This window comes from Hypanus sabinus, chromosome 1, assembly GCF_030144855.1.
Source record: "Hypanus sabinus isolate sHypSab1 chromosome 1, sHypSab1.hap1, whole genome shotgun sequence".
NCBI classification, from domain to species: domain Eukaryota; kingdom Metazoa; phylum Chordata; class Chondrichthyes; order Myliobatiformes; family Dasyatidae; genus Hypanus; species Hypanus sabinus.
This window is the reverse complement of record NC_082706.1, coordinates 2,813,000-2,838,273: the sequence shown is the minus strand read 5'-3', so window position 1 is coordinate 2,838,273 and position 25,274 is coordinate 2,813,000. Positions and strand designations below refer to the sequence as shown.

The 25,274-nt window shown below is 42.9% G+C and overlaps 1 protein-coding gene across 1 annotated transcript in view; it reads right to left on the bottom strand.

The window, feature by feature from the left end:
• Positions 1-21,033, bottom strand: part of xpo7 (exportin 7) — a 193,386-nt gene extending 172,353 nt beyond the window's left edge. Inside the window, exon 1 of the mRNA XM_059959530.1 lies at positions 20,924-21,033. Coding sequence (XP_059815513.1) covers positions 20,924-20,941 — 18 coding nt within the window. The 5' untranslated portion in view covers positions 20,942-21,033. The remainder of the gene's footprint in view (positions 1-20,923) is intronic.
• Positions 21,034-25,274: the final 4,241 nt, after the last annotated feature.

Sequence of the window (25,274 nt, the reverse complement as noted above, 5' to 3'; positions counted from 1 at the left end):
AGAAACTCTTAGATTGGTACACAGATCTTAGAAAAATAGAGGGCTATGCGATAGAGTAATTCTAGGCAGTTTCTGGAGTAGGTTACAGTGTCGGCACAACATTGTGGGCCAAAGGACCTGTAATGTGCTTCAGATTTCTATATTCTATACCTTGGGGCAAGTGATCATAATATGATTGAATTCATCCTGAAATTGAAGGAGAAGTTAAGGTCTGATGTATCAGTATTACAGTGGAGTAAAGGGAATTACAGAGGCATGAGAAAGGAGTTCGCCAAAACTGATTGGAAAAGAACACTGGCAGGAATGACAGCAGAGCAGTAATGACTGGAATTTCTGGAAGCAATTCAGAAGATGCTAGATATAAATACATCTCAAAGAGGAAGAAGTATTATTATGGAAAGATGACACAACCGTGGCTAACAAGAAGTTAAAGCTAACATAAAAGCTAAAAAGAGGGCATATAATAGAGCAAATAGTAGTGAGAAGTTAGAGGATTGGGAAGCTTTTAAAAACCACCAGAAAGCAACTGAAAAGTCATTAAAAAGGTAAGGATTGAATGCGAAAGTAAGCTAGACAATAATACTAAAGAAGATACCAAAAGTTTCTTCAGATACATAAAGTGTAAAAGAGATGAGAGTGGATTTCAGACAACTGGAAAACAATGCCGGCGAGGTAGTAATGGAGGACAATGAAATGGTGGACAAATTGAATAATTATTTGGCATCAGTCTTCACTGTGGAGAAGAGTGGTGATAATTCCAGGTGTCAGTGGTCATCAAGTGTGTGAAGAACATTCTCGGGAAACTGAAAGGTCTGAAGGTAGATAAGTCACCTCGACCAAATGGTGTATACCGTAGAGTTCTGAATGAGATGACTGAAGAGATTGTGGAGGCATCAGTAATGGTTCCAGAAGACTGGAAAATTGCAAACATTACTCCACTCTTCAAGGGAGAAAGGCAGAAGAAAGAAAGTTACAGACCAGCTAGTCTGGCCTCAGTGGCTGGGAAGACGTTGGGAATCAATTATTAAGAATGAGTTCTCAGGGTGCTTGGTGGCATACAATAAAATAGGCCATAGTTTCCTCAAGGGAAAATCTTGACTGACAAATGTGTTGGAATTCTTTGAAGAAATAACATGCAGGATAGACAAAGGAAAATCGGTTGGTGTACTTAGAGTTTCAGAAGGCCTTTGACAGGGTGCCACAAATGAGGATGCTTAACAAGCTATGAGCCCATGGTATTACAGGAAAGATTCTAGCATGAATAAAACAGTGTCCGACTGGCAGGAGGCAAAGAGTGGGAGTAAAGGGCGGTCGGTGACTAGTGGTGTTGAGACCGATTCATTTTACCTTACATATTAATGATTTGGATAATTGAATTGATGGCTTTGTTGCAAAGTTTGTAGACACTATGAAGATAGGTGGAGGGGCAGGTAGTTCTGAGGAAGTACAGAGGCACAGAAGGACTCAGATTAGGAGAATGGGCAAAAAAGTGGCAGATGAAATACAGTGTCATGAAGTATATGGTCATGCACTTTGGTGGAAGAATGAAAGGATTGACTGTTTTCTAAATGGAGAAAAAATATAAAAAGCTGAGGTGCAAAGGGACTTGGGAGTCCTTATGCAGGATTCCCTAAAGGTTAATTTGCAGGTGAGTCTGTGGTGAGGAAGGCAAATGCAATGTTCGCAATTTCAAGAGGATGAGAATATAAAAGCAAGGATGTAACATTGAGACTTTATCTAGCACTGATGAGGCCTCAGTTGGAGGACACGCAGACCCCACTTAATGCTGATGATGCCTTCCTCAGTGGTGAAGCACTATGTAAATCAGCTCTATTCAGGGTCATTATATCATTATGTAAACTGACATGTGTGCCTGATAAAAATAAAATGAAACCTGAGATATGATACATTATTTTATTATACACAGTAATTTGTGGAGTAACAAACTTGCAAATAGGCCTAATCTGTACATCAGTGGAGCAGCAACACATCCACAACAGCAGCCGAGGGAAGTGGATGGTGATTACATTTTAGAGGAGGGACCAGGCTGTAGACCTCCTCTAACCGGCTTCTTCTTCAAGTAGGCATTGAGATTTGACTGCCCTTTCTTAATTTTCCTCTCAAGAAGCAGCTCTCCGTAGCAGAAAATCATGTTGAACACACCTTTGCCTTATTGCTTCGCTCCTGGTTCATTTCATAGCTTTTCACACCAAACAGTCAGCCATTCTTGACTGGTGCGTAGTGTCAGGATTGGTCTCCTTTTGGATTAACCAGGTCCATGGTATGAACATTCCTGACCCAACCTTTGATTTTTACGAGGTTGAATGCCCAGCCCAGCGCTCAACCCAGCATGGATGGAAAGCATGGGGGAATGGGGGCAACTAGGTTCGAACTTGGGAACCTTTGCTTCCAAAGTCCGGTGCTGATGCCACTGCGCCACTTCGCTCCCAGTCAGGACCATTATCGATGAACTGATCCATGATTTGTGTGATTGTGGTGATGCTAGTGCTGAGGTATTTTGTGGTGAGGTTTCTTGCTGGTGTTCCCTCCTCTCCAGCTGTGTCCTCAGATTTACCCAGAGTGTGTTGCTCTGCCAGTTCTCCAAGCTCTTTGGTATTAAGGCTCTCCCTACCCTACCCTCACAGGAAGTTGCAGTCAGTTTTCCAGACATTATGGGTGAAAAAAATTGAATAGAGCAAGGGAGCAAGAACATTTACAGACGCAGTGAGGCAGACTGTGAACTAATACTTGACTGGCTGTGAGTGGCTCAGAGCATATTTAAAGTGCTCTCATTGGCTGAATGTTTACTGTAATGGCAACTACGCGAGAAATTTTAAGTGTTGTTTAGAATGAATTTTTCTTATAACAGTGTTGTAACAAATTAGCGCTATGTGGGGTAATGTTACGCAGGGTCTGAGTGTATTATGAGCAGGGTTTGGGCCTTTATTTGGAAAGAATGCTGAAACTGAAGAAGGTTCAAAGGAGGTTCATGAAAATGTTTCCAGGCTTGTCATATGAAGAGTGTTAGATGGCTCTAGGCCTGTATTCACTAGAATTCAGAAGAATGAGGGATGATCTCATTGAAACCTATCGAATGAAGAAAGGCCTCGATAGAGTGGAAGCTTTCTATGGTGGGGGAGTCGAAGACCAGAGAACACAGCCTCAGAATAAAGGGGCATCCTTTTAGAGTGGTGATGAGGAGAATTTGTTTAGCCAGAGTGGTGAATTTGTGGAATTCTTGGTCACAACACAGGCAGCTGGGGAGGTAAAGTCTTTATGTAGATTAAAGGCAGAAGATAGGGGCTGAGGGGAAAACCTAATCGGCCATGAGGAGATGGTGGAGCAGACTTGATGGGTCAAATGGCCTAATCTGCTCCTGTATCTTTTATGTCCTATTAATGATGTGTGCCTAATACAGTGCTACTGAGTGCATATGCCATTAATGACCATGAAATATTTGTAGGTCAATCACACCTTGCTTAAACAACTTTAATTTGCAGCAACGTAAGGAGCTCACCAATAGTACAACTACATGTTTTCAGGCATATCTGTAGAAGAGGTTGCTCAGTGTACGTTCATCTCAGCTCAGCAGGACACCTACCACAAAGCTACCTAGAGACAATGCATTAATGTTTGGAGATGGCATCCTCTAGATTTAACTGGTAGCGTGGGGACACGTTTCTACCAAAGGGAGTGTAAGGTGCTTCTTCTCTTTGCTAACCTGCAAATCATCATTGGGCACCTGCTCAGTACCACAACTCCCACCACCCCCCCGCCAGCCTCCAGATCCAGCATATTATCCTCCGCAACTTCCACCACTTTCAACAGGATCCCACCACTAAGTACATCTTTCCCTCTCTACCCCTCTCCGTTTTTCACAGGGATCATTCCCTCCACGACTGCCTGGTCCACATGTCTCTCCCCACAGATCTCCCACCTGGTACTTATCCCTGCAAGCGTAAGTGTTACACCTGTCCCTACACCTCCTCTCTTACCACCATTCAAGGTCCCAAACACTTCACCTGTGAGTCTGTTGGGGTCACCTATTGCATCCAGTGCTCCCGATGTGGCCTCCTCTACATCGGCGAGACCTGATGCAGATTGGGAGACCGCTTCGTCGAGCACCTCCGCTCCGTCCGCCACAACAGACAGGATCTCCCAGTTGCCACCCACTTCAACTCTGCTTCACATTCCCATTCGGATATGTCCATACATGACCTCCTCTACTGCCATGATGAAGCCAAACTCAGGCTGGAGGAGCAACACCTCATATACCATCTGGGTAGTCTCCAGCCCCTTGGCATAAACATTGAATTCTCCAACTTCCGGTAATTCCCTCCCTCTCCCGTCCCCCATCCCATTTTCACTCTTCCTCTTCTTCCAACTGCCTATCACTTCCCTCATGGCTCCACCTTCTTCTACTACCCATAGTCCTTTCCCTTTACATTCCTTCTTCACCTCTCCTGTCTATCCCCTCCCCCACCCCTTGATCTTTCCTCTGACTGGTTTTTCACCTGGCACCTTCCCTCCTCCCACCTTCTTTGTAGGGCCCCTGACCCCTCCTTCTTCAGTCCTGACGAAGGGTCTCAGCCCGAAACGTTGACTGCTCGTTTCAACGGATGCTGCCTGACCTGCTGAGTTCCTCCAGCTTGTTTGTACGTGTTGATTTGACCACAGCATCTACAGTGTACTTTGTGTCAAGGATCAATATGTTGCCTTATAACTGGCAGTGAAAGATGAGCACCCATCACTCACACTTGCTGGAATACTTAGAAGCTACAACATTTGTGGACCACAGAAAGGGGTTAAAGATATCACAGTTGCTGCCACTGAGTCATTTAATAAACTTTGTAGAGTGAAACTCTGTTAACCCAGTACAGTTGGGGATACAGGTGGTATTGGACAGAACGACTGGATGATATTCCTATCTTCTGGATATTACTCCAGTCGATACTTCACGTACCTGCTTTTATTTTTTTTTTAAATGTTACAAAATTGATTTACACATATTCCAGCAGAGATCACAAATCACTGGATTCTGTACTGGGTTGGAGGCTGGCCCCTCCTGTCAGTACTATCCTGCAGTATTCACTCCTGGGAAAACAAGCTGGATTGTGTTCATTAACAGTTACACTAGTGTGAGATAAGAAACGAGAATAGAGTGTTTATAAATTCTGGCGAGTTAAGTGAGTGGTTAAGTGAGTGGGCAAGGGTCTGGCAGATAGAGTACAATGTTGGTAAATCTGAGGTCATCTACTTGGAAAGGAAAAAATAGAAGCGCAGATTATTATTTAAATGGTAAAAGATTGCAGCATGCTGCTATACAGAGGGACTTGGGAATACTTGCGCATGAATCGCAAAAGGTTGGCTTGCAGGTACAGCAGGTGATCAAAAAGGCAAATGAAATGCTGGCCTTCATCACTAGAGGGATTGAATTTAAGAGCAGGGAGGTTATGCTGCAACTGTACAAGGTACTCTGAAGCCACATCTGGAGTACTGGGTGCAATTCTGGTCTTCTTACTTGAGGAAGGTTGTACTGGCTTTGGAGGTGGTGCAGAAGAGGTTGATTCCAGAGATGAGGGGGTTAGACTATGAGGAGAGATTGAGTCACCTGGGCCTGTATTCCCTCAAATTCAGAAGGATGAGAGATCTTACAAAAACATATAAAATAAAATTATAAAAGGGATAGATAAGATAGAGGAAGGAAAGTTGTTTCCACTGGTTGGTGAGACTAGAATTAGGGAATATAGTCTCAAGATTCGGGGGAGTAAATTTAGGATAGATGAGGAGGAACTGCTTTTCCCAAAGAATGGTGACTCTGTGGAATTCTCTGCTCAATGAAGCAGTGGAGGCTACTTCAGTAAATATACTTAGGACAAGGTTGGATAGATTTCGCATAATAGGGGAAAATTAAGAGTTATGGGGAAAAGACGAGACAGGTGGAGATGAGTCCATGGTCAGATGAGCATAATCTTATTGAATGGTGGAGTAGGCTCAACAGGCCAGATGGCCTACTTCTTCGCCTATTTCTTGTGTTCTTATGAGAAACATACAGGTTAAATGAAGCTTAAGTCACTGGTTCCACGTCAAAAAAATGACAGTTCCTTTCTTGAATATATATCTGAAGTTCAAGGTGTGGGAACTCAAGTTTTGTGGCATCCAAAGAGTATTATTGTTGGATGAAATGTATTAATTTGAGCTACGAATTTCTTTTGGACACTCCACAACACCTAATGCCCTGACCAGAAATGTGATACTCCAATGACTGTTGTTTCAGTTTGGCGACAATATTTTTCTGACTTGGGTCCCAGTCAATGAAATGTCATTGCAGGAAGACAGCAGCCATCATGATGGACCCTATTATGTAGGCCACTCTCTTTTCTTGCTGCCATCAGGAAGGAGGTACAGCACCCCAACACCAAACTTATTTCAAAACCTATGGACTTAGGCTACATCCACACTACGCTGGATAAATCCGTAACCGAAGCTTTTTCTCTTCGTTTTTACCCTCCGTCCACACTAAAATGGTGTTTTCGTCCCCTGAAACCGGAGCTTTTCAGAAACGCTTTCCAGGGTGGGTATTTCTGAAAATGCTGCTCGGGCAGATCAGTTTGGACAGGGTAACCGGAGACTTTTGAAAACACTGGCAGACGGCAGCGCTCCATTTCATTGTTTTCGTGAATGCAACCTAACAATTTCAGAACAGACGGCAATGAGACTGAAGCCAGAAGAGTTAGAAATGTACTCACCAAATACTTTGACCTATAACTTACTGAATAAATAGACAACAATAGACAATAGGTGCAGAAGTAGACCACTCGGCCCCTCGAGTCTGCACCGCCATTCTGAGATCATGGCTGATCATTCACTATCAATACCCAGTCCCTGCCTTATCCCCATATCTCTTGATTCCCCTATCCATCAGATATCTATCCAGCTCCTTCTTGAAAGCATCCAGAGAATTGGCCTCCACCGTCTTCCGAGGCAGTGCATTCCACACCTCCACAACTCTCTGGGAGAAGAAGTTCTTCCTCAACTCTGTTTTAAATAACCGACCTCTTATTCTCAATCCATGCCCTCTGGTACTGGACTCTCCCAACATCTGGAACATATTTCCTGCCTCAATCCTATCAAATCCTTTAATTATCTTAAACGTTTCAATCAGATCCCCTCTCAATCTCCTCAATTCCAGCGTGTACAAGCCCAATCTCTCCAATCTCTCTGCGTAAGACAGCCCTGCCATCCCAGGAATCAACCTAGTGAATCTACGCTGCACTTCCTCAATTGCCAGAATGTCCTTCCTTAAACCTGGAGACCAAAACTGTACACAATATTCCAGGTGTGGTCTCACCAGGGCCCTGTACAAATGCAAAAGGACATCCTTGCTCTTGTATTCAATTCCCCTTGTAGCAAAGGCCAACATTCCATTTGCCCTCTTTACTGCCTGTTGCACTTGCTCACTCACTTTCATTGACTGGTGAACTAGGACTCCTAGGTCTCTTTGCATTTCTCCCTTACCTAACTCGACACCGTTCAGACAATACTCTGCCCTCTTGTTCCTGCCTCCAAAGTGGATAACTTCACATTTATTCACATTGAATGACATCTGCCAAGTATCTGCCCACTCACTCAGCCTATCCAAGTCTCCCTGTATTCTCCTAACGTCCTCTTCGCATGTCACAATGCCACCCAGTTTAGTATCGTCAGCAAACTTGCTGATAGTTTTCAATGCCCTCATCTAAATCATTGACATAAATCGTAAAGAGCTGTGGTCCCAATACAGAGCCCTGTGGTACCTCACTAGTCACCTCCAGCCGGTCCGAGAAACACCCATTCACTGCTACCCTTTGCTTTCTATCTGCCAACCAGTTTTCTATCCATGTTGAAACCTTGCCCCCAATGCCATGAGCTCTGATTTTACTCACCAATCTCCTAAATAAGTATACAGTACTCACTTTGCCCTGTTTTCTGTCCTTGCTCATATGAAGGTGGTTTACCTATTTATGCAAGCACTTCTCTGACAATAGATGTGTAACAGCCTAATGTAACATTGTATGGAATACAAGATAACACTGATGCAGACATGTTTTATACCTTTAACAAGGTGCTTTATTAATGCAACAGAGTTAGTCAGTTTTTCAATGTTCGTCGTCAGCCGGGTCAATCTGTCTGTGAACTCCCTGTCGGTTGCCGCCATACTCTCCAGTATTTGATTTTTTTTTAGTTTTAAGTTCTCCTGCGCAAGAGCCAACAGCTGTCTGTCGTTTAAGTTTTTCTAGTCTGTAACTACACAAACGCGCACTGTTACAGCGAGATTCAACACCAAACATGTCGCTTGTTTTCGGTAGATGTGTCCTGAGCGTGCGGAGGAGGAAATTTGCTGAAATCTCCGTTTCAGTGTGAATAGAGATATTTTCAAAAACGCATAGTGTGGACACCTTATCATTTTTACGCAAAACCGGCATTTTCAAAATTATCTGGTCTAGTGTGGATGTAGCCTTAGAGTCAACTCATGTTCTCAATATTCATTATTACGTTATTTTTTCCGCTCTTGGTAGATGCAGTTTATTGTCTTTTGCACATTGCTTGTTTGTCCATCTATGTTGTGTGAATTTTTTCATAGATTCTATTAAGTTTCTTTGTATTCAAAGTTCAAAGTAAATTTTATTATCAAAATACATATATGTCACCATATACAACCTAGTGATTCATTTTCCTGCAGGCATAATCTGCAAATCTATAGAATAGTTATTATAACAGGATCAATGAAGGATCAACTGGAGTGCAAAAGACAACAAAATGTGCAAATGCAACTACAAAATAAACAGCAATAAATAATGAGAACATGAGATAATGAGATAAAAAGAGGCCTTATAGTGAGATCAGTAGTTGTGGGAACATCTCAACGGGTGGTCAAGTGAGTGTAGTTATCCCCTTTTGTTTAAGAGCCTGATGGCTATGGCAGTAACTGTTCTTGAACCTGGTGGGGCAAGTTCTCAGGCTCCTGTACCTTCTACCTGATGACAGCAGTAAGAAAGAGAGTGTGACCTGGGCGGTGGGGATCCCTGATGAAGGATGCCGAGTTTCATGTAGATGTGCACAATGGTTGGTAGGATTTTCCATTCAAAGGCATTGGTGTTTCCATACCAGGCTGTGATGCCGCCAGACAATACACTCTCCAACACAAATCTGAACAGTTCTGTAGATGTCATATTGAATCTCCAGACTCCCAAGGAAGTAGAGGCTGGCTCCACGACAAATGTGAATATCCTCAAATAAGTGAATTTCAGGGTAGCATATGGTCATACAGTGAGATATAGATACTTTGATAATAAATTTACTTTGTACAGGTTTCTGCATGAAAGGTGCATCTAGAAACTCAGGATAGTGCAAAAGGATTTATTTTAGCCTAGGTTTGGGGTACTGTTCTATAACAGAAAAATCAGAAGTCTGGAGTTCGTGGCCAACATAATTTGGAACATCAGCTTCCGTAATTCTTGCTTTAGCAAATAACATCTTCAGTATGTAAATGAGAAAGTATGTTTTAAGACTTTTACCATTACACTGAAACAGCAGAGGTCAAATTTTTGAGAATTTATATCTTCAATCAGGTTTGGGCTAAAGCAGGGGTTCCCAACTTGGAAACCCCTGAGCTAAGGTTTGAGATGGGAGCAAGTTGTGGCTACTTCTGCTATAAACTCTATCAGGCTTGTCCCAGTAATGCAAACATAGGCAGATACTTGCGGTGAGCTCCAACCTCAAGCACTGGAGGAATAAACTGCACCTGTACATTTTTAGGCAAAATAAAGAAAGCTGGTTTGGATTGCAATCTAATTTGAAAATTTTAAGGTGAAAAATAATCCACTGAAAGCTACAAAGAACAAAATTTCATAAATTGATGGAAGTGTAATTTAGAGGCCTGACTTTAAAAAAAAATCAGAAGCACAAGCTTAAATCCTATTCTGATAGCGGAGGAATTTAAAATAGTTTAATTAAATAATCAGTAATTAACATTTTTAAAAAACTATCACAAAAATCATAAAACAGTCTCAAAGTTGTAAATCCACATTATTCACCGTTCTCCTACAGGGGAAGTTTCCAAACTGTACCTACTCAGACCAAATTGTCATTCCAGACCGACAGCAGCATGACTGGCTTTTACCTTCCTTCTGTAATGGGTCAAGGGTCCTGCCAAAGGGTCTTGACCCAAAATGTCGACTGTACTTTTTTTCCATAGATGCTGCCTGACCTGCTGAGTTCCTCCAACATTTTGTACGTGTTACCAAATGCTATCATGCAGCTCTTCCTAAGATGGCGCCACATACGGTGACCGTGTACAAGCTCCATTATAAATCTACAGTATACTACTAATTTCTATGATTTTCTTAGCATTTTCTGTTCAAGTAGTTGATAGTCACATCAGATACGATAGACTGACCCATTGGAAAGACAGCATTTACCCACTCTATGCCGCCTGTCCTACACTGGGAACCCATGCTTACGCGATCCATGGGAGACTCACCTGTTACACCACCACTACCTTTGGAAGAAACACCAAAGGCGAGGGAGAAGGGCTGGCATTCTGGTGAGGCTGAGATAGCGTGCAAATCGGCCACCACTCCCTAGCATACTCCTGGATAATGATCAGTCCCTGGATAACAAGCTTTGTGAACTGAGAGCCAGAATCTCCTATCAGCGAGAAACAAAGGAATGCAACGTTTGTATTTCATGGAGATCTGGCTGATGGAGGAGATACTGGATCATGCCATCGAGCCCTCTGGGTTCTCCCTGCTCCCGGCGGACAGGTAGAAAAACCTCACTGGGAACAGTGAAGGGGGGGGGGGCATTCTTCATGGTCACAATGCTTGGTGTGACCCCCAGAATGTGCATGCACTCAAATCCTTTTGCTCCCTAGACCTGGAATACCTGCCTAGGGAGTTCACGGCTGTTATCATCACAGTGCGTACATTCCGCAGCAGGCTGATACTGACCTGGCTCTCAAGGAACTGTACAAAACCATCAACATGATGGAGACCGCACACCCAGAGGCTGCCTTCATCGTCACCAGTGACTTTAATCGAGCGCTGACGAAAGTCTCTCTGAAGTTTTGTCAACACATCCAGGTGAGCACTTGTGAAGATAAGATACTTAACTAATGTTACACTCCCTTCCACAATGCTTATAGAGCTCTCCTTCGCCCAGCTTTTGGAAAATCAGATCACTCTTCGAGCCTGCTTTTGCCGACATACAGGCAGAATCTGAAACAAGTGGCGGCCACAGTTAAAACCATTCACTGTTGGTCCGACCAATCGGCCTCCATGCTGCAGGACTGCTTTGGTGACGTCGACTGGAATGTCTTCCCTGACGTGCTTGTCTCCAAGTTCACTGGAGTCATGTGCTTCATCTGGAAGTGCACTGACAATGTTGACCCCCAGAAGTCGGTCAGGATCTTCCCAAACGTGTAATCTTGGATCAATAGTTCAGTGTGAACAGCACTTACAGCGCAACATCGAGCTTACATTGCTGGCAATCAGCTAGAGCTCAAGAAAAGCAGCTATGATCTGCACAAAGCTATCAAGGCTGCGAAACAATATGGGAACAAGATTCACAACGAATAGCACAAGTGACTTGTGGCAAGGGCTGCATACCATCACAAACTTCAAAGGCAAATGTTGTGGTGCCACCAACATCGCGGCCTCTCTCCCAGATGAGCTCAATCACTTTTATGCTTGGTTCGATGTTGCTAACTCTGAGCTTCTGAGGAAAGCCACCACTACAACCTGCAACCCGGTCATCTCTGAGGCTGAGGTACGCAGATGTTTCCAATGAGTGGACAGTCGCAAGGTTGCAGGACCAGATGGCATCCCCGGGCGATGTGCGCAGCACAGCTGGCAAGATTGTTTACTGACATTTTTAAGCTCTCCCTCTTCCAGTGTAGAATGCCCTCCTGCTTCAAATTATCCACTATCATCCTTGACCAAAAAACCAAAAAACCAAAGTAACATACCTGAAGGACTGGCATCCTGTCACACTCACCTCAATAATAAGCAAATGTTTTGAGAGGCTGGTCAAGGATTACACATGCAGCATGCTACCACCCAAACACCCCTACAATTTGCCTACCTACACAATCAATCGACAGATGACACAACAGCCACTGCTCTATGCACCGTCCTTCACATCTGGAGAAGGACGCTTACTGTTCCTGGACTACAGTTCAGCATTCAACACCATTGTTCCAGCCAGGCTCAATAGAAGCTCAGAGACCTCGGCTTTGACCTTGTCTTGTGCAGCTGGATCCTGGACTTCCTGTCAGATTACCAGCAGGTGGGAAGAGTGGGCTCCCTCACCTCCACCCCTCCGACTCTCAATACAGGAACCCCTTCCGGCTGTGTACTGTCTCCCCTCCTCTACTCCCTGTATACCCATGACTGTGTCGCCACCCACAGCTCTAATCTGCTAATTAAATTTTCCAACAACACTATATTGATTGGCCTTATCTCAAACAATAACCAGGTGGCCTACAGGGAAGAAGTCATCTCTCTGACACAATGGAGTCAAGAAAACAACCTCGCCCTTAATGTCACAAAAACAAAGTAATAAGTTATGGATCAGAGGAGGCTAACCCCTATTGACATCAATGGATCTGGGGTTGAAAGGGTAAACAGCTTTAAGTTCTTCAGCACCCATATCACCAAGGACCTCACGTGATCTGTACACACTAGCTCAGGCATGGGCAAACTGCGGCCCGTTAAGCTTTTTAATCCGGCCCACAGAACTTGATGAAATTATATTAATAAACCTTGTTAACGTTTTTTCCCCGCAATTCTGGCGTTTTCCCAATAGATGACGCACTCTATATACATTTGTGGCGACCCATTTCCTGGCACATCCGAACCGGCTCACAATTAGCCAGCGTTCCGGCTAAGGGAGATAGCCTGCGGGGATTTGCGAGCACAGAGCTTTGGAGCCTCTGCGCCACGGGGGCAGGTTGAGGGAGGCTTAAAAGTGAGGCTGGGGATTTCGAATAAAGTTTTTTTCTTCGACTGCAGTTACCGACTCCTTGTCGTAATTTTAGCGCTGCATGTAGCACACTGCTACACATTGACCTTTGTTGAGGTGCAGCGTATTACTCCACATTTGCGCTTTACTCTTTGTTCGGCTCGACCTATTTGTGTGAACAGGCGTTCAGCATCATGAACATCAACAAAGCCAGCCACAGATTCAAGTTAACTGACCAACACCTCAGATCCATCCTGAGAATCGCCACAACAAAACTAAATCCAGACTTTGATGCGCTGGCTAAAAAGGGAGACCAACAACACCGTTCCCACTGAAATTAAAAATAAGTTTCTTCGTTGTGTTATGTAAAAAAATGCATTTGAAAATATTTTTTTCAATAAGCCTTACATGTTACATGTCATTTCTGTTAAGTGATGGACATGAGTAGTGCGCAGGTGCACGTACGTTCTCAAAATAAAAAATGCGCTCCAGATCAAATAACGCGCTCTGCATACTGGCGCGCTCTCACTGTTCTGTCATTGTGCGGGTCGTTGTTGAGTTTTGGCACAGGGGACAATTGAATAAGAAGGAGCAGGACAAGTAGACCTGCATCTCCTACTGTTTTTGAAATAAAGACAGTCAGGACGAGAGTGATGATGATAATATCTTGAAGGATAACAGAATTTTCAGTGCTTTAAAATAATAACTGTTACTATTAAAAAAAGCTGTATTTTATTCATTTAATTTTCAGTGTTTTAAAAGTCATTTCAATAAATAGCTAAATACCATGGGACTTCAAAGACAGATATTTTGTTGTAATGCATTTGTTCATTTTCAATTGAAATTAAAGCACATGTTTTCTACATATCCCATGATATTTTATTATCTCTTATGAGGTGTATTACCAAAACACTCCATCCATCTGCTCCTGGTCCGGCCCCCCTGTCAAATTTTAGAACCCTTTGTGGCCCACAAGTCAAAAAGTTTGCCCACCCCTGCACTAGCTGCATGGTGAAAAAGGCACAACAGTGCTTCTTTCATTTCAGACAGTTGAGGAAGTTTGGTATGGGCCCCAAATCCTAAGAACTTTCTACAGGGACACAATTGAGAGCACCCTGTCTGGCTGCATCATTGCCTGGTATGGGAACTCCTTTAATCACCAGACAGCCCAATGCATCTGTAGTCATGAACTTCCTATGATTCAGGACATTTACAAGGACAGGTGTATAAAAAGGGCCCGTAGGACCATTGGGGACCCGAGTCACCCCAAACACTATATATTCCAGCTGCTACCATCCAGAAAACGGTATTGCAGCATAAAAGCCAGAACCAACAGGCTCTGGGACAACTTCTTCCACCAGGCCATCAGACTGATTTAACTCACACTATACTGTACATTACATTGACTGTTCTATTTATTATAAATTACTATGATTGCACATTTAGACGGAGACAAAGGTTTTTAATCATGTCTGCGAAGGATATAAGAAATAAAGTCAATTCAAATCAATTTCCAAATATTATCTCACACCCTCAAAGTCCTAGAATATTTCCCAGTAAATTCAGTAAGAATTTCAACCGAGGCTTCTTTATGCGCACAGCACTGATGTTATAGAATCTGGAAATGTAGGTAATAGTTATGGTACACTAGAGATCCCTATAAGTAAAGGCTATTCAGGTGCGAGAAAGGAAAATAATGGCTATCAGAGTTATATGGCATGGAAATAGGCCCTTTGACCCAACTCACAGAGGGTTATGTTCAAGTAGCTGAGGGCTACACTACAACAGATTAGTGGGCTGATTAGTTCATTCCTATGCTGAAAATTTAATACACTTCACTTTTCGGCCCTTGCGCCTTTTTCACCTTGTTTGTATAATGAGTTTTGGTTGGCTTCCGTCTGATGGCTTTGTAATTGCATCTCATATAATATGCAGCTTACTAACGGATCTACCACTCAGAAAACAGATGAGAAAGGCAGAGCATCTTGGTATCATTCACATTACTATTCCATGTTAACCACTTCTCTCAACTACCCCAAGATTTGGGTACTAATCGTCAATTAAGCTAAAAGATAATACTTAGAATCACTGAAATAATTACTCACTCTACACTGGTAAGGTTACAAAACTTTACTAACTTTTAAATGTGCTCTCTCCAGAACAGCAAAAGATTAAAGTTAACAGAAACCTCTGACAAGTACAAAATGCTAGAAATCCAGAGAAACACACACAAAATAAAAACTCAGCAGGTCAGGCAGCATCTTGAGTGTGTGTGTTCTACTGACAATATGGTCCAGTTACTACAAAAATCCTATCCACAAAACCAGACCAGATGGTGGAATACTGTTCAACAACACATTCAGCAATCCCATTTAACAAAAAGAAGGAATTTGGTGATCTGTTTTGGTGTAATTATAAACAAGAGGAATGTCTTCTTGAAGCACAAACAAAATTCCTTGTTTCTGTCAAGTTTAAACGTTCAGAGAATGTAAAAACATCCTTTTCATTACTTCTGACAAATTTGATACTTGGCCTTCACACCTGTATGAAAAGATAGTAATCTACACATACTTGAGTTCAAGGTTCAAAATAAATTTATTATGAAAGTACATATATATCACTATATACAACCCTGAGATTCATTTTCTTGAGGGCATACTCAATAAAGCTAAAGAATAACAACGGTAATGCAATGAATGTAAGACCGCACCACTAGGACATTCAGAGCGCAGAAAATAACAAACAGTGCAAATACAAAAAGAAAGAAATAATAATAAGACCAGAAGATATAGGAGCAGAAGCAGGCCATTCGGCCCATTGAGTCTGCTCCGCCATTCAATCATGGGCTGATCCAATTCTTCCAGTCATCCCCACTCCCCTGCCTTCTCCCCATTTCCTTTGATGCCCTGGCTAATCAAGAACCTATCAATCTCTGCCATAAATGCATCCAATGGCTTGGCCTCCATAGCCACTCGTGGCAACAAATTCCACAGATTTACCACCCTCTGACTAAAGTAATTTCTCTGCATCTGTGTTCTAAATGGACTTCCTTCAATCTTGAAGTTGTGCCCTCTTGTCCTAGACTCCCCTACCATGGGAAATAACTTTGCCATATCCCATCTGTTCAGGCCTTTTAACATGTAATCCTTTCACTCCTGGAATCAATCTCATGAATCTTCTCTGAACCTTCTCCAATGTCAGTATATCCTTTCTAAAATAAGGAGCCCAAAACTGCATGAAATACTCTTAAGTGTGGTTTCATGAGTGCCTTATAGAGCCTCAACATCACATCCCTGCTCTTATATTCTACACCTCTAGAAATGAATGCTAACATTGTATTCATCTTTTTCACCACCAACTCAACTTGCAGGATACCTTTAGGGTATCCTGGCAGGATACCTTTAGGGTATCCTGCACAAGGACTCCCAAGTCCCTTTGATTCTCTATATTTTGAATTCTCTCCCCCATCTAAATAATAGTCTGCCCACTTATTTCTTCCAATAAAGTAGATGACCATACATTTTCCAACATTGTACTTCATTTGCCCCTTCTTTACCCATTCCCCTAAACTACCCAAGTCTCTCTGCAGGCTGGTTCCTCAACACTACCCACTCCTCCATCTATCTTTGTATCATCTGCAAATTTAGCCACAAATCCATTAATCCCATAGCCCAAATCATTGACATACATCATAAAAAGCAGAGACCTGGACTATGGGATTAATGGATTTGTGGCTAAATTTGCCAATGATACAAAGATGATGATGATGATAATAATAATAGTAAATAAGCAATAAATATTGAGAACATGAGATGAAGAGTCATTAAAAGTGAGCCCATTGTTTGTGGTAACATTTCAATGAAGGGGCAATAATGAAGGACCCCAATTAAAAAAAAAGATACAAGAGTTGAGAACAGAGTCTGATATTTAAGGCCAAGATTCTGGTTCATATTTTGTATGCTGTCAGACAAAGAGCACCACATTGCCCACTGATAATCACCATTAGTACCAAGCCAGCTCCATCATCTCAGTCCTTACAGCTGATTCATCCAAGACTCATCTTATCACACTCACGATAATTTCAGGGCTTTAATATCTGTTATCTTTTCAAGCCAAACTGAAACAAACAGTACTGAGACTGAACTTCATAACTACAAGAATATCTAAGTCTTGCTGTGAGCATATTTAGCCTTTCTGCAAAATTTCCCTTCAGATTTAGTCTTTTCAAAGGTTGATTTGTTTCAGCTTGCATTTGACAAACTGTTAGGTGCTGAAATTGGTAGTGATAATCTCTCTTGCTTCTGAGTCATAAAAAGTTCAAAAAGGTTCAAAGAGGTTCAAAGGTTCATTTATCATCAAAGTTTACAACTCTGAAATTCGTCAATTCTCTAACACAAAAATACAACTGTAGATGCTGTGGATCAAAGAATACGTACACAATGCTGGAAGAACTCAACAGGTCAGGCGGCATCCGTGAGAAAAGAGTAGCCAACGTTTCGGGCCGAGACCCTTCATCGGGAGTGGGTATTCCTGATGAAGGGTCTCAGCCGGAAACATTGGCTACTCTTTTCTCATGGATGCTGCCTGACCTGCTGAGCTCTTCCAGCGTTGTGTACGTATTCATCAATTCTCTAGGTAGCCATGAAACCAAGAATGAAAAGAAAGGCAGCATGATTATCACCCCCAAATCCCTCCTCCCGCACAAACAAAAATGAACGAAATGGACCAAGTACATCGACCCCCAAATCCCTCTTCCCGCACGAAGAAATTAACAAAACAGATCAGGCACATCGACCCCCAAATCCCTCCTCCCACACGAAGAAATGAACAAAACAGATCAGGCACATCGACCCCCAAATCCCTCCTCTCACACAAAAGAAGCTAACACAATCTAAATTTATATTTTTGGATTTGCAGAGACATTACAGTGTCTTTAGGTAATTGTACTCCATTTGACCTCCCATGTGAAGATAAACAAACCAGGTGATAGTCAGAGAAAAGCAAAGTAATTCCAGATATCTTGACTATTGTTAATGCTCAATCAACTACCTCAACCAATGTAGTTCATTCACCTCAGTGTTAACCACCTTCATCCGTTAATGTGCAAATTACATCACAACATCAGAACTCGTTCATCAACTAAAAGCCCTTTAAAAAGGTGACATATAATTGTACAGCCTGGTCACAGTAGATCCAAGGTACAACTCTATTTATCCAACATCCCCAAATCCTCCACTATCTGGCTACATCTATATCACAGGTTTAAAGTAACTAATCTAAAATAACTTGCTTTTTGTCAAAGATAGCTCCAACTCCTACTACTCTTGCATGCTGAAATACACCCAGATTTTTCCCCCCAATGAGATAGAATAGGACCCTGCTTGCTTAACACCAGTCCAGCTTACAAAGGGATAAATCATATGGGATTGCTGTATCTCTGCTGGAATTTTGATACTGCATTCCACCATTCTGCTCACTTGCTATACTAAATTCAGATTCCAGCACCAAACCTAGTCTATATTTTATAGACTATGCCCCCAATTTGCAAAGAAAAAAGCAGTTTTATAAGTTTATAAAACTATAATATACAGAGAGTAGACATCCTGACACACTCAGTGGTCATTTTATTATGGGCCTCCTGTACCTAATAAAGTGGTCACAGAGTGTACACCTGTAGTCTTCTGCTGCCACAACCCATTCACTTCAAGGTTCTATGTGTTATGATTCAGAGATGCTCTTCTGCACATCACTGTTATAACACGTGGTTATTTGAGTTAATGCTCCTGTGTATAATATAGTTATTGGCCAAATCGCAAGTGGTGACAAATCAACATACAAAAGTGAGATTGACAAGCTGGCTGAGTGCTGTCACAACAACCACCTCTCACTCAATGTCAGTAAGACCAAGGAGCTGATTATTGGCTTCAGGAGGAGGAAACCAGAGGTCCATAAGCCAATCCTCATTGAGGGATCTATGAGAGCTGGAGAGGATCAGCAACTTCATATTCCTTGGTGCTACCATTTCTGAGGATCTAAGTATTTAAGTGTAATTACAAAGAAGCACAGCAGTCCTTCTACTTCCTTTGAAGTTTGCAAAGGTTCGGCATGACATTAAAAAATTGACAAACTTCTACTGATGTGTGGTGAAGAGTATATTAAGTAGTTGTATTACAGCTTGGTATGGAAACACCAATGCCCTTGAACAACAAAATCCTGCAAAATGTAGTGGATATTGCCCAGTCCATCATGGGTAAAGCCTTCCCCATCATTGAGCAGTTATTATCCCTCAACCATCAGGCTCTTGAACCAGTGTGGATAATAAAACATCATTCCACACCACAGTTTGAACATCTATAATATTTTGTGGCAATTTATACTCCCGAAAGCCCCAATACAGTGGTGCACATTTTCAGCATGCATTCTAGTAACTTGTACTCAGGTGAATCAATATAACAGTGTTATGCACAGTTCTGTTGCTACCTTAATGTTTTGATGCAGTAAGCAACAATGGGCGAGCTCGCTTTTCCCTCCATAAAGAAAAGTAGCTTTTTCCTTTCAAATGTCAAATAAACTGTTCCACAACTGATTACAGTGTGGCAGGCTCAAGGTTAAGGATACAAGGCAATATCTTTATTAAAATATGCCTCAAAATTATTTCAACACTGAAAAAAAGAGCTCCGGTCTAATATTCATCTTGGACATCTTTGCTATCAAGGTCTGAAGGAGAAAAACCCTCAAAGGAGAAAGGAGAATGTCAGAAGTGCTTCCACATTTATTTTTATTGATAGCTTAGCACAGACTAGATGGGCCAAAGGGCCTGTTTCTATGCTGTAGTGTTCTATGGCTTTACAATACCCTGGTAAATCTGTTCATCAAAGGTTATAAATTGAAAATAAAACATTCAAGATATGCCACATCCTTGCAAGGAGGAACATTAATGTGTTAGACCCTGTGCCCTTTTACAAGATGTTTGAGTTACAGATAAGCATGTGCAAAAAAAAAAGGCTAGAAAATGAGAGATTTAAATAATTTATTTACAAACTAACATTTACATTGCATCTGAACAATGATGTCTGGTACAACATAACGGACTGAAGTGCCTGTTCCTGTGCTGTATTGTTTTACCTTATGGAAGTTGCTTAAATATGCAATTATACAAGGAAAGAAAATATATCTAGAAAAAAATCAGAATGAAAATATACTGTCATACAGAAGAAACTTTGGGAGAGTGAGCCTGAACCAAAGAGGTGAAACTCAGCAATACAAATTCATATTTTGATCTATTAAATTAAAATAACAATCAAAAAGTCTGGGCAATGAAAAATATTTAAATGTAAAAAACCTATTACAGTGTTTTATCTCAAAGCTGCATTAAAAGAGCCCTTTCCTACACTTACCCTGTGCTTAAGTTAGTTTGATGAATTGTGAGTGTTGTCCTGTTGCACGGCCAACTCAACAGAACCACTCTGCTCTCGGCCCAAGGCTGCAAGCTCCGAGGAGTGTGTGCCGAGCAGCCCTCGGGCTTTCAGCGTTGATTATGGAATTGTAAACTCCAAGCAGCAGCAGCAACGGCAGCCCCCACCCACAGGCACCAAAATATCGTGCAATTCCTTTAGCTGCAGCAACAATCCAGGGGCCTGGAGGAGGGCGGAGGGTGCCCCGGCATCATCCATGCAGGCTATGTTTATTTACATCAGCTGCCCCGAGCCCCAGGAGCCATCTGCAGCCCAGGCTCAGCACGGTTACCCCGGCAACCCCCCGTCCGCGGGCCTCGATGCTCTGTCGCTGCCGCTCTGGCCTCACATTCGCGCCCCGCCCACGATAGGGGAGCCCGCTGCGGACACAGCAACACCCCGGCGCAGTGCCCGGACCTGGCGATTTCCGCCACCCCCTCGGAGATTCCCGACTCCATCACTCTTACCTGCACATGATCCGCCATTTTCCTCCATTCATGCTCGCCTGAGTACCGCGCCTGCGCACTACCTGCTCTCCGCGCTCGTCAGCGCGTGTGCGCCTGCGCAGTACTCGGGCCCCGGCAGCCGCTTCGCCTCCAACTGTTTACTATCCATGCGTAGTTCACGGCACCCCGGACTACTGTCGGCAACGACCATTCTCACCGTCCACCTGCAGCGCTTGACTGCCGGCGAGGCGCCTGCGTATCAGTCCAGCCGTTGACGGCATGTTCTCCTCCTGCCTTGAATGCCGCAGCGTGGCGCGCCGCTCTGCCCCCGTCACGTGGTTGAAGTCGCCATGTGGCTCCAGGCGCCGGTATCATGTGTCGTGTCCGGCTGCATGTGCAAAGTTGGCAGATTGCAGCTTTTAATCCTGTAAAGATTCAAATAATGCAAATCAGCTTAAAGAACATTTGACAAGCGGCATGAAAATTTCCAAACTTGAAATGTCCCCAAATTCTTGAGATTGGCGGCAGTTCAATCACCTCAATAATTGTGATTTAAATTAAATAGCAAAGAACATAATATTGGCCAAGGTAAAGCTGCGGGCACTGGGTTGTGAAATGAACACAGAAAATGCTGGAAACACTCAGCTGATCAGGCAGCTTCTGTGCAGGGAGAAACTTTGGTCATTGTTACGTGTGGTTCTTCATGGATTCTATTGCATATCCTTATTTTCCTGTGGGTGCCTACAAGAAAGTGAATATCAAGCTTGTATCATCGTTATCATTACGTGCTGTTGTATGACATCATTGTATGACGGGGGGGGGGAATCATGATCTTTCCACGACCATGATTGCTCTTGGCAATTTTTTCTGCAGGTATAATTTACTATTACCTTCTCCTGGGCAGTGTCTTTACAAGAGGGTGACCCCAGCCATTATCAATACTCTTCAGAGATTGTCTGCCTGGCGACAGTGGTCACAAAACCAGAACTTGTGATCTGCACTGGCTGCTCATATGAACATCCACCACCTGCTCCCATGGCTTCACGTGACCCTGATCCCCGGGGGGGGGGGGGGGGGGATGGGGGGAGCTAAGCAGGTGCTACACCTCGCCCAAGGGTGACCTGTACGCTAGTGGAAGGAAGGAGTGTCTTACACCTCCTGTGATAGAGATGTATCTCCCAAATACAGTATCCATACATTGGTAATAAATTTACTTTGAAGTTTGAATAGTTGAGGCTTTTTGGGACCCTTCATTAGAACGAAAATAAAGAGAATTTTAAAAAATGATTAGCTTTATTTATCACGTTTACATCAAAACATAGTGAAATGCAACGTTCACATTAACAACCAACAAAAACTAAGAATGTGTTGGGGCAGCATGCAAATGTCACCACACTTCCGATGTGAACATAGCAATTCCACAACTTACCCTAACCCTTTGGACCGTGGGAGGAAACTGAAGCACTGAGAGGAATTCCACATGGTCACAGGAAGACATATAAACTCCTTGCAGACAGCAACGGGAATTGAACCAATCAGAATCAGAATCAGGTTTATTATCTCCGGCATGTGACATGAAATTTGTTAACTTAGCAGCAGCAGTTCAATGCAATACATAATCTAGCAGAGAGAAAAAAAGTAATAATAATACATAAAATAAGACATCATAATAATAAATAAACAAGTAAATCAATTACGTACATTGAATAGATTAAAAAATGTGCAAAAATATAAATACTGTATATTAAAAGAAAAGTGAGGTACTGTCCAAAGTTTCAATGCCCATTTAGGAATTGGATGGCCGAAAGGAAGAAGCTGTTCCTGAGTGTGTGCCTTCAGGCTTCTGTACCTCCTACCCAATGGTAACAATGAAAAAAGGGCATGCCCTGGGTGCTGGAGGTCCTTAATAATGGACGCTGCCTTTCTGAGACACCACTCCCTAAAGATATTCTTAGTATATTGTAGGCTAGTTCCCAAGATGGAGCTGACTAGATTTACAACCTTCTGCAGCTTCTTTCGCTCCTGTGCAGTAGCCCCTCCATACCAGACAGTGATACAGCCTGTCAGAATGCTCTCCACAGTACAACTATAGAAATTTTTGAGTGTATTTGTTGACATGCCAAACCTCTTCAAACTCCTAATAAAGTATAGCCATTAAGCACAAAGTACACTGCAGATGCTGTGGTCAAATCAAGACGTACAAAAAAGCTGGATGAACTCAGCAGGTTGGGCAGCATCCGTTGAAAGAAGCAGTCAACGTTTCGGGTCCAGACCCTTCATCAGTTCATCCAGCTTTTTTGTATGTCGAAGTATAGCCATTGTCTTGCCTTCTTTATAACTACATTGATATGTTGGGACCAGGTTAGATCCTCAGAAATCTTGACACCCAGGAACTTGAAGCTGCTCACTCTCTCCACTTCTGATCCCTCTGTGAGGATTGGTATGTGTTCCTTTGTTTCACCCTTCCTGAAGTCCACAATCAGCTCTTTTGTCTTACTGACATTGAGTGCCAGGTTGATGCTGTGGCAACATTCCATTAGTTGGCATATCTCAATTGGTAGAATATCTCAAGGATCCTTTTGCAGAAGGAGGTACAGAGGCCCAGGTTCTGCAACTTCTCAATCAGGATTGTGGGAATGAGGGTATCAAATGCTGAGCTATAGTCAATGAACAGCATCCTGACGTAGGTGTTTGTGTTGTCCTGGTGGTCTAAAGCTGAGTGGAGAGTCGTTGAGATTGCGTCTGCCGTTGACCTATTGTGATAATAGGCAAATTACAACGGGTCCAGATCTTGCTGAGGCAGGAGTTCAGTCTAGTCATGACCAACCTCTCAAAGCATTTCATCAGTGTCAATGTGAATGCTACCAGAATGTCACTGATCGCTGATGCTATAAAGGATAATGCTAACCGTGTCATTTGAAAATTTTGTTTTAGGTAGTGGGAGGGGGGGAATATGTAAAGAAAGGGAATATCTGTGCCAGGGTGAGATAAAGAGGGCTGATGTAGCAGTTGGGGTCAGTTTATGCAGCACGGTAGCGTAAAAGCTAGTGTAATGCTCTACTGCGCCAGCAATTAGGGTTCAATTCCCACAGCTATAAAGAGTTTGTACATTCTCCTGAGTTTCCTCTGGATGGTCCGGTTTGTTGTGCTGTGATAATCAAGTGCGATCACAGCTCAGAGTGTCAGAGTTAGGAGTTCAACACCAACATCTGTCAGGAGTCTGTAAGTTCTCCTCAGGGAAGGCATGGGTTTCCTCCCACTGTCCAAAGATGCACCGGTCGGTAGGTTAATTGGTCATTGTGAATGGTCCCATGATTAGGCTGGAAAAATGGCAGAAGGGCCTATTGCATGCTGTATCTCTAAGTAAATAAATCTATGCTGTCAATGTAACATCATCCTAATATGTCTGCATACTAGTCTGCACTAATAGAAAAACCGAGCCAAAGTGATACCAAGCAATGTGACTGGTACTAATAGAGACTGATTATGTTGTATAAGTTGGAGAATTCAATATGCTCACTGAGTTTAGAAGAATGGGGGGGGGGGGGAATGTCATTGAAATGTACCAAATGTTGAAAGGCCGAGATAGAGTGTATATATCCCTGTCAGGGAGGCCAGGACCAGAGGGCATAGAAAGACATCCATTTAGAACAGAGATAGGGAGGAATTCCGTTAGCCAGAGGGTGTGGACATCATTGCCTTGGATGGCTGTGGAAGCCAAGTCATTGGGTATATTTTGTATTTTCGCAGTTATTTTGTAAATAACACTGTTCTTTGCATTTCTGGTTAGATGCTAACTGCATTTCATTGGCTTTGTATCTGTACTCGGCACAATGACAATAAAGTTGGATCTAATCTAATATTTAAACAGAGAGTGATAGATTCTTGATTAATCAGGGTGTTAAAGTTTACAGGGAGAAGACAGGAGAATAGTACCATGATGGTACGGACAGTCTGACAGTCTACCTTCCCTCATATTTTATGAACTTCCATCATGTCTCCTGTCAGCCTCCAATTTTCGAGAGAAAACACCTTGAGCTAGTCCAACGTCTCCTTACAGCTCATACCTTCTAATCCAGGCAGCATCAGTCCAAAACTCCAGGACACCGTGGATCTCATCGTCTTGATCTCCTGCACCAGCCTCCCATAAGAAGCAACATCCACAGCTCTACCTTCATCAGTCACCTTTGTCACCTGCACACTCTACGACGTCTCCACATCCTCCAGTCACACAGCGACCAGAACCGCACACAATGTTCCAGTGCAACTGAACCAAGTTTGACATTGCTGCACTATAACTTCCTGGCTCCTGTGCTCAATGTCCTGACCAACAAAGGCAAGAACAAACCCTCTCCCCTCTGCCTCCTATGCG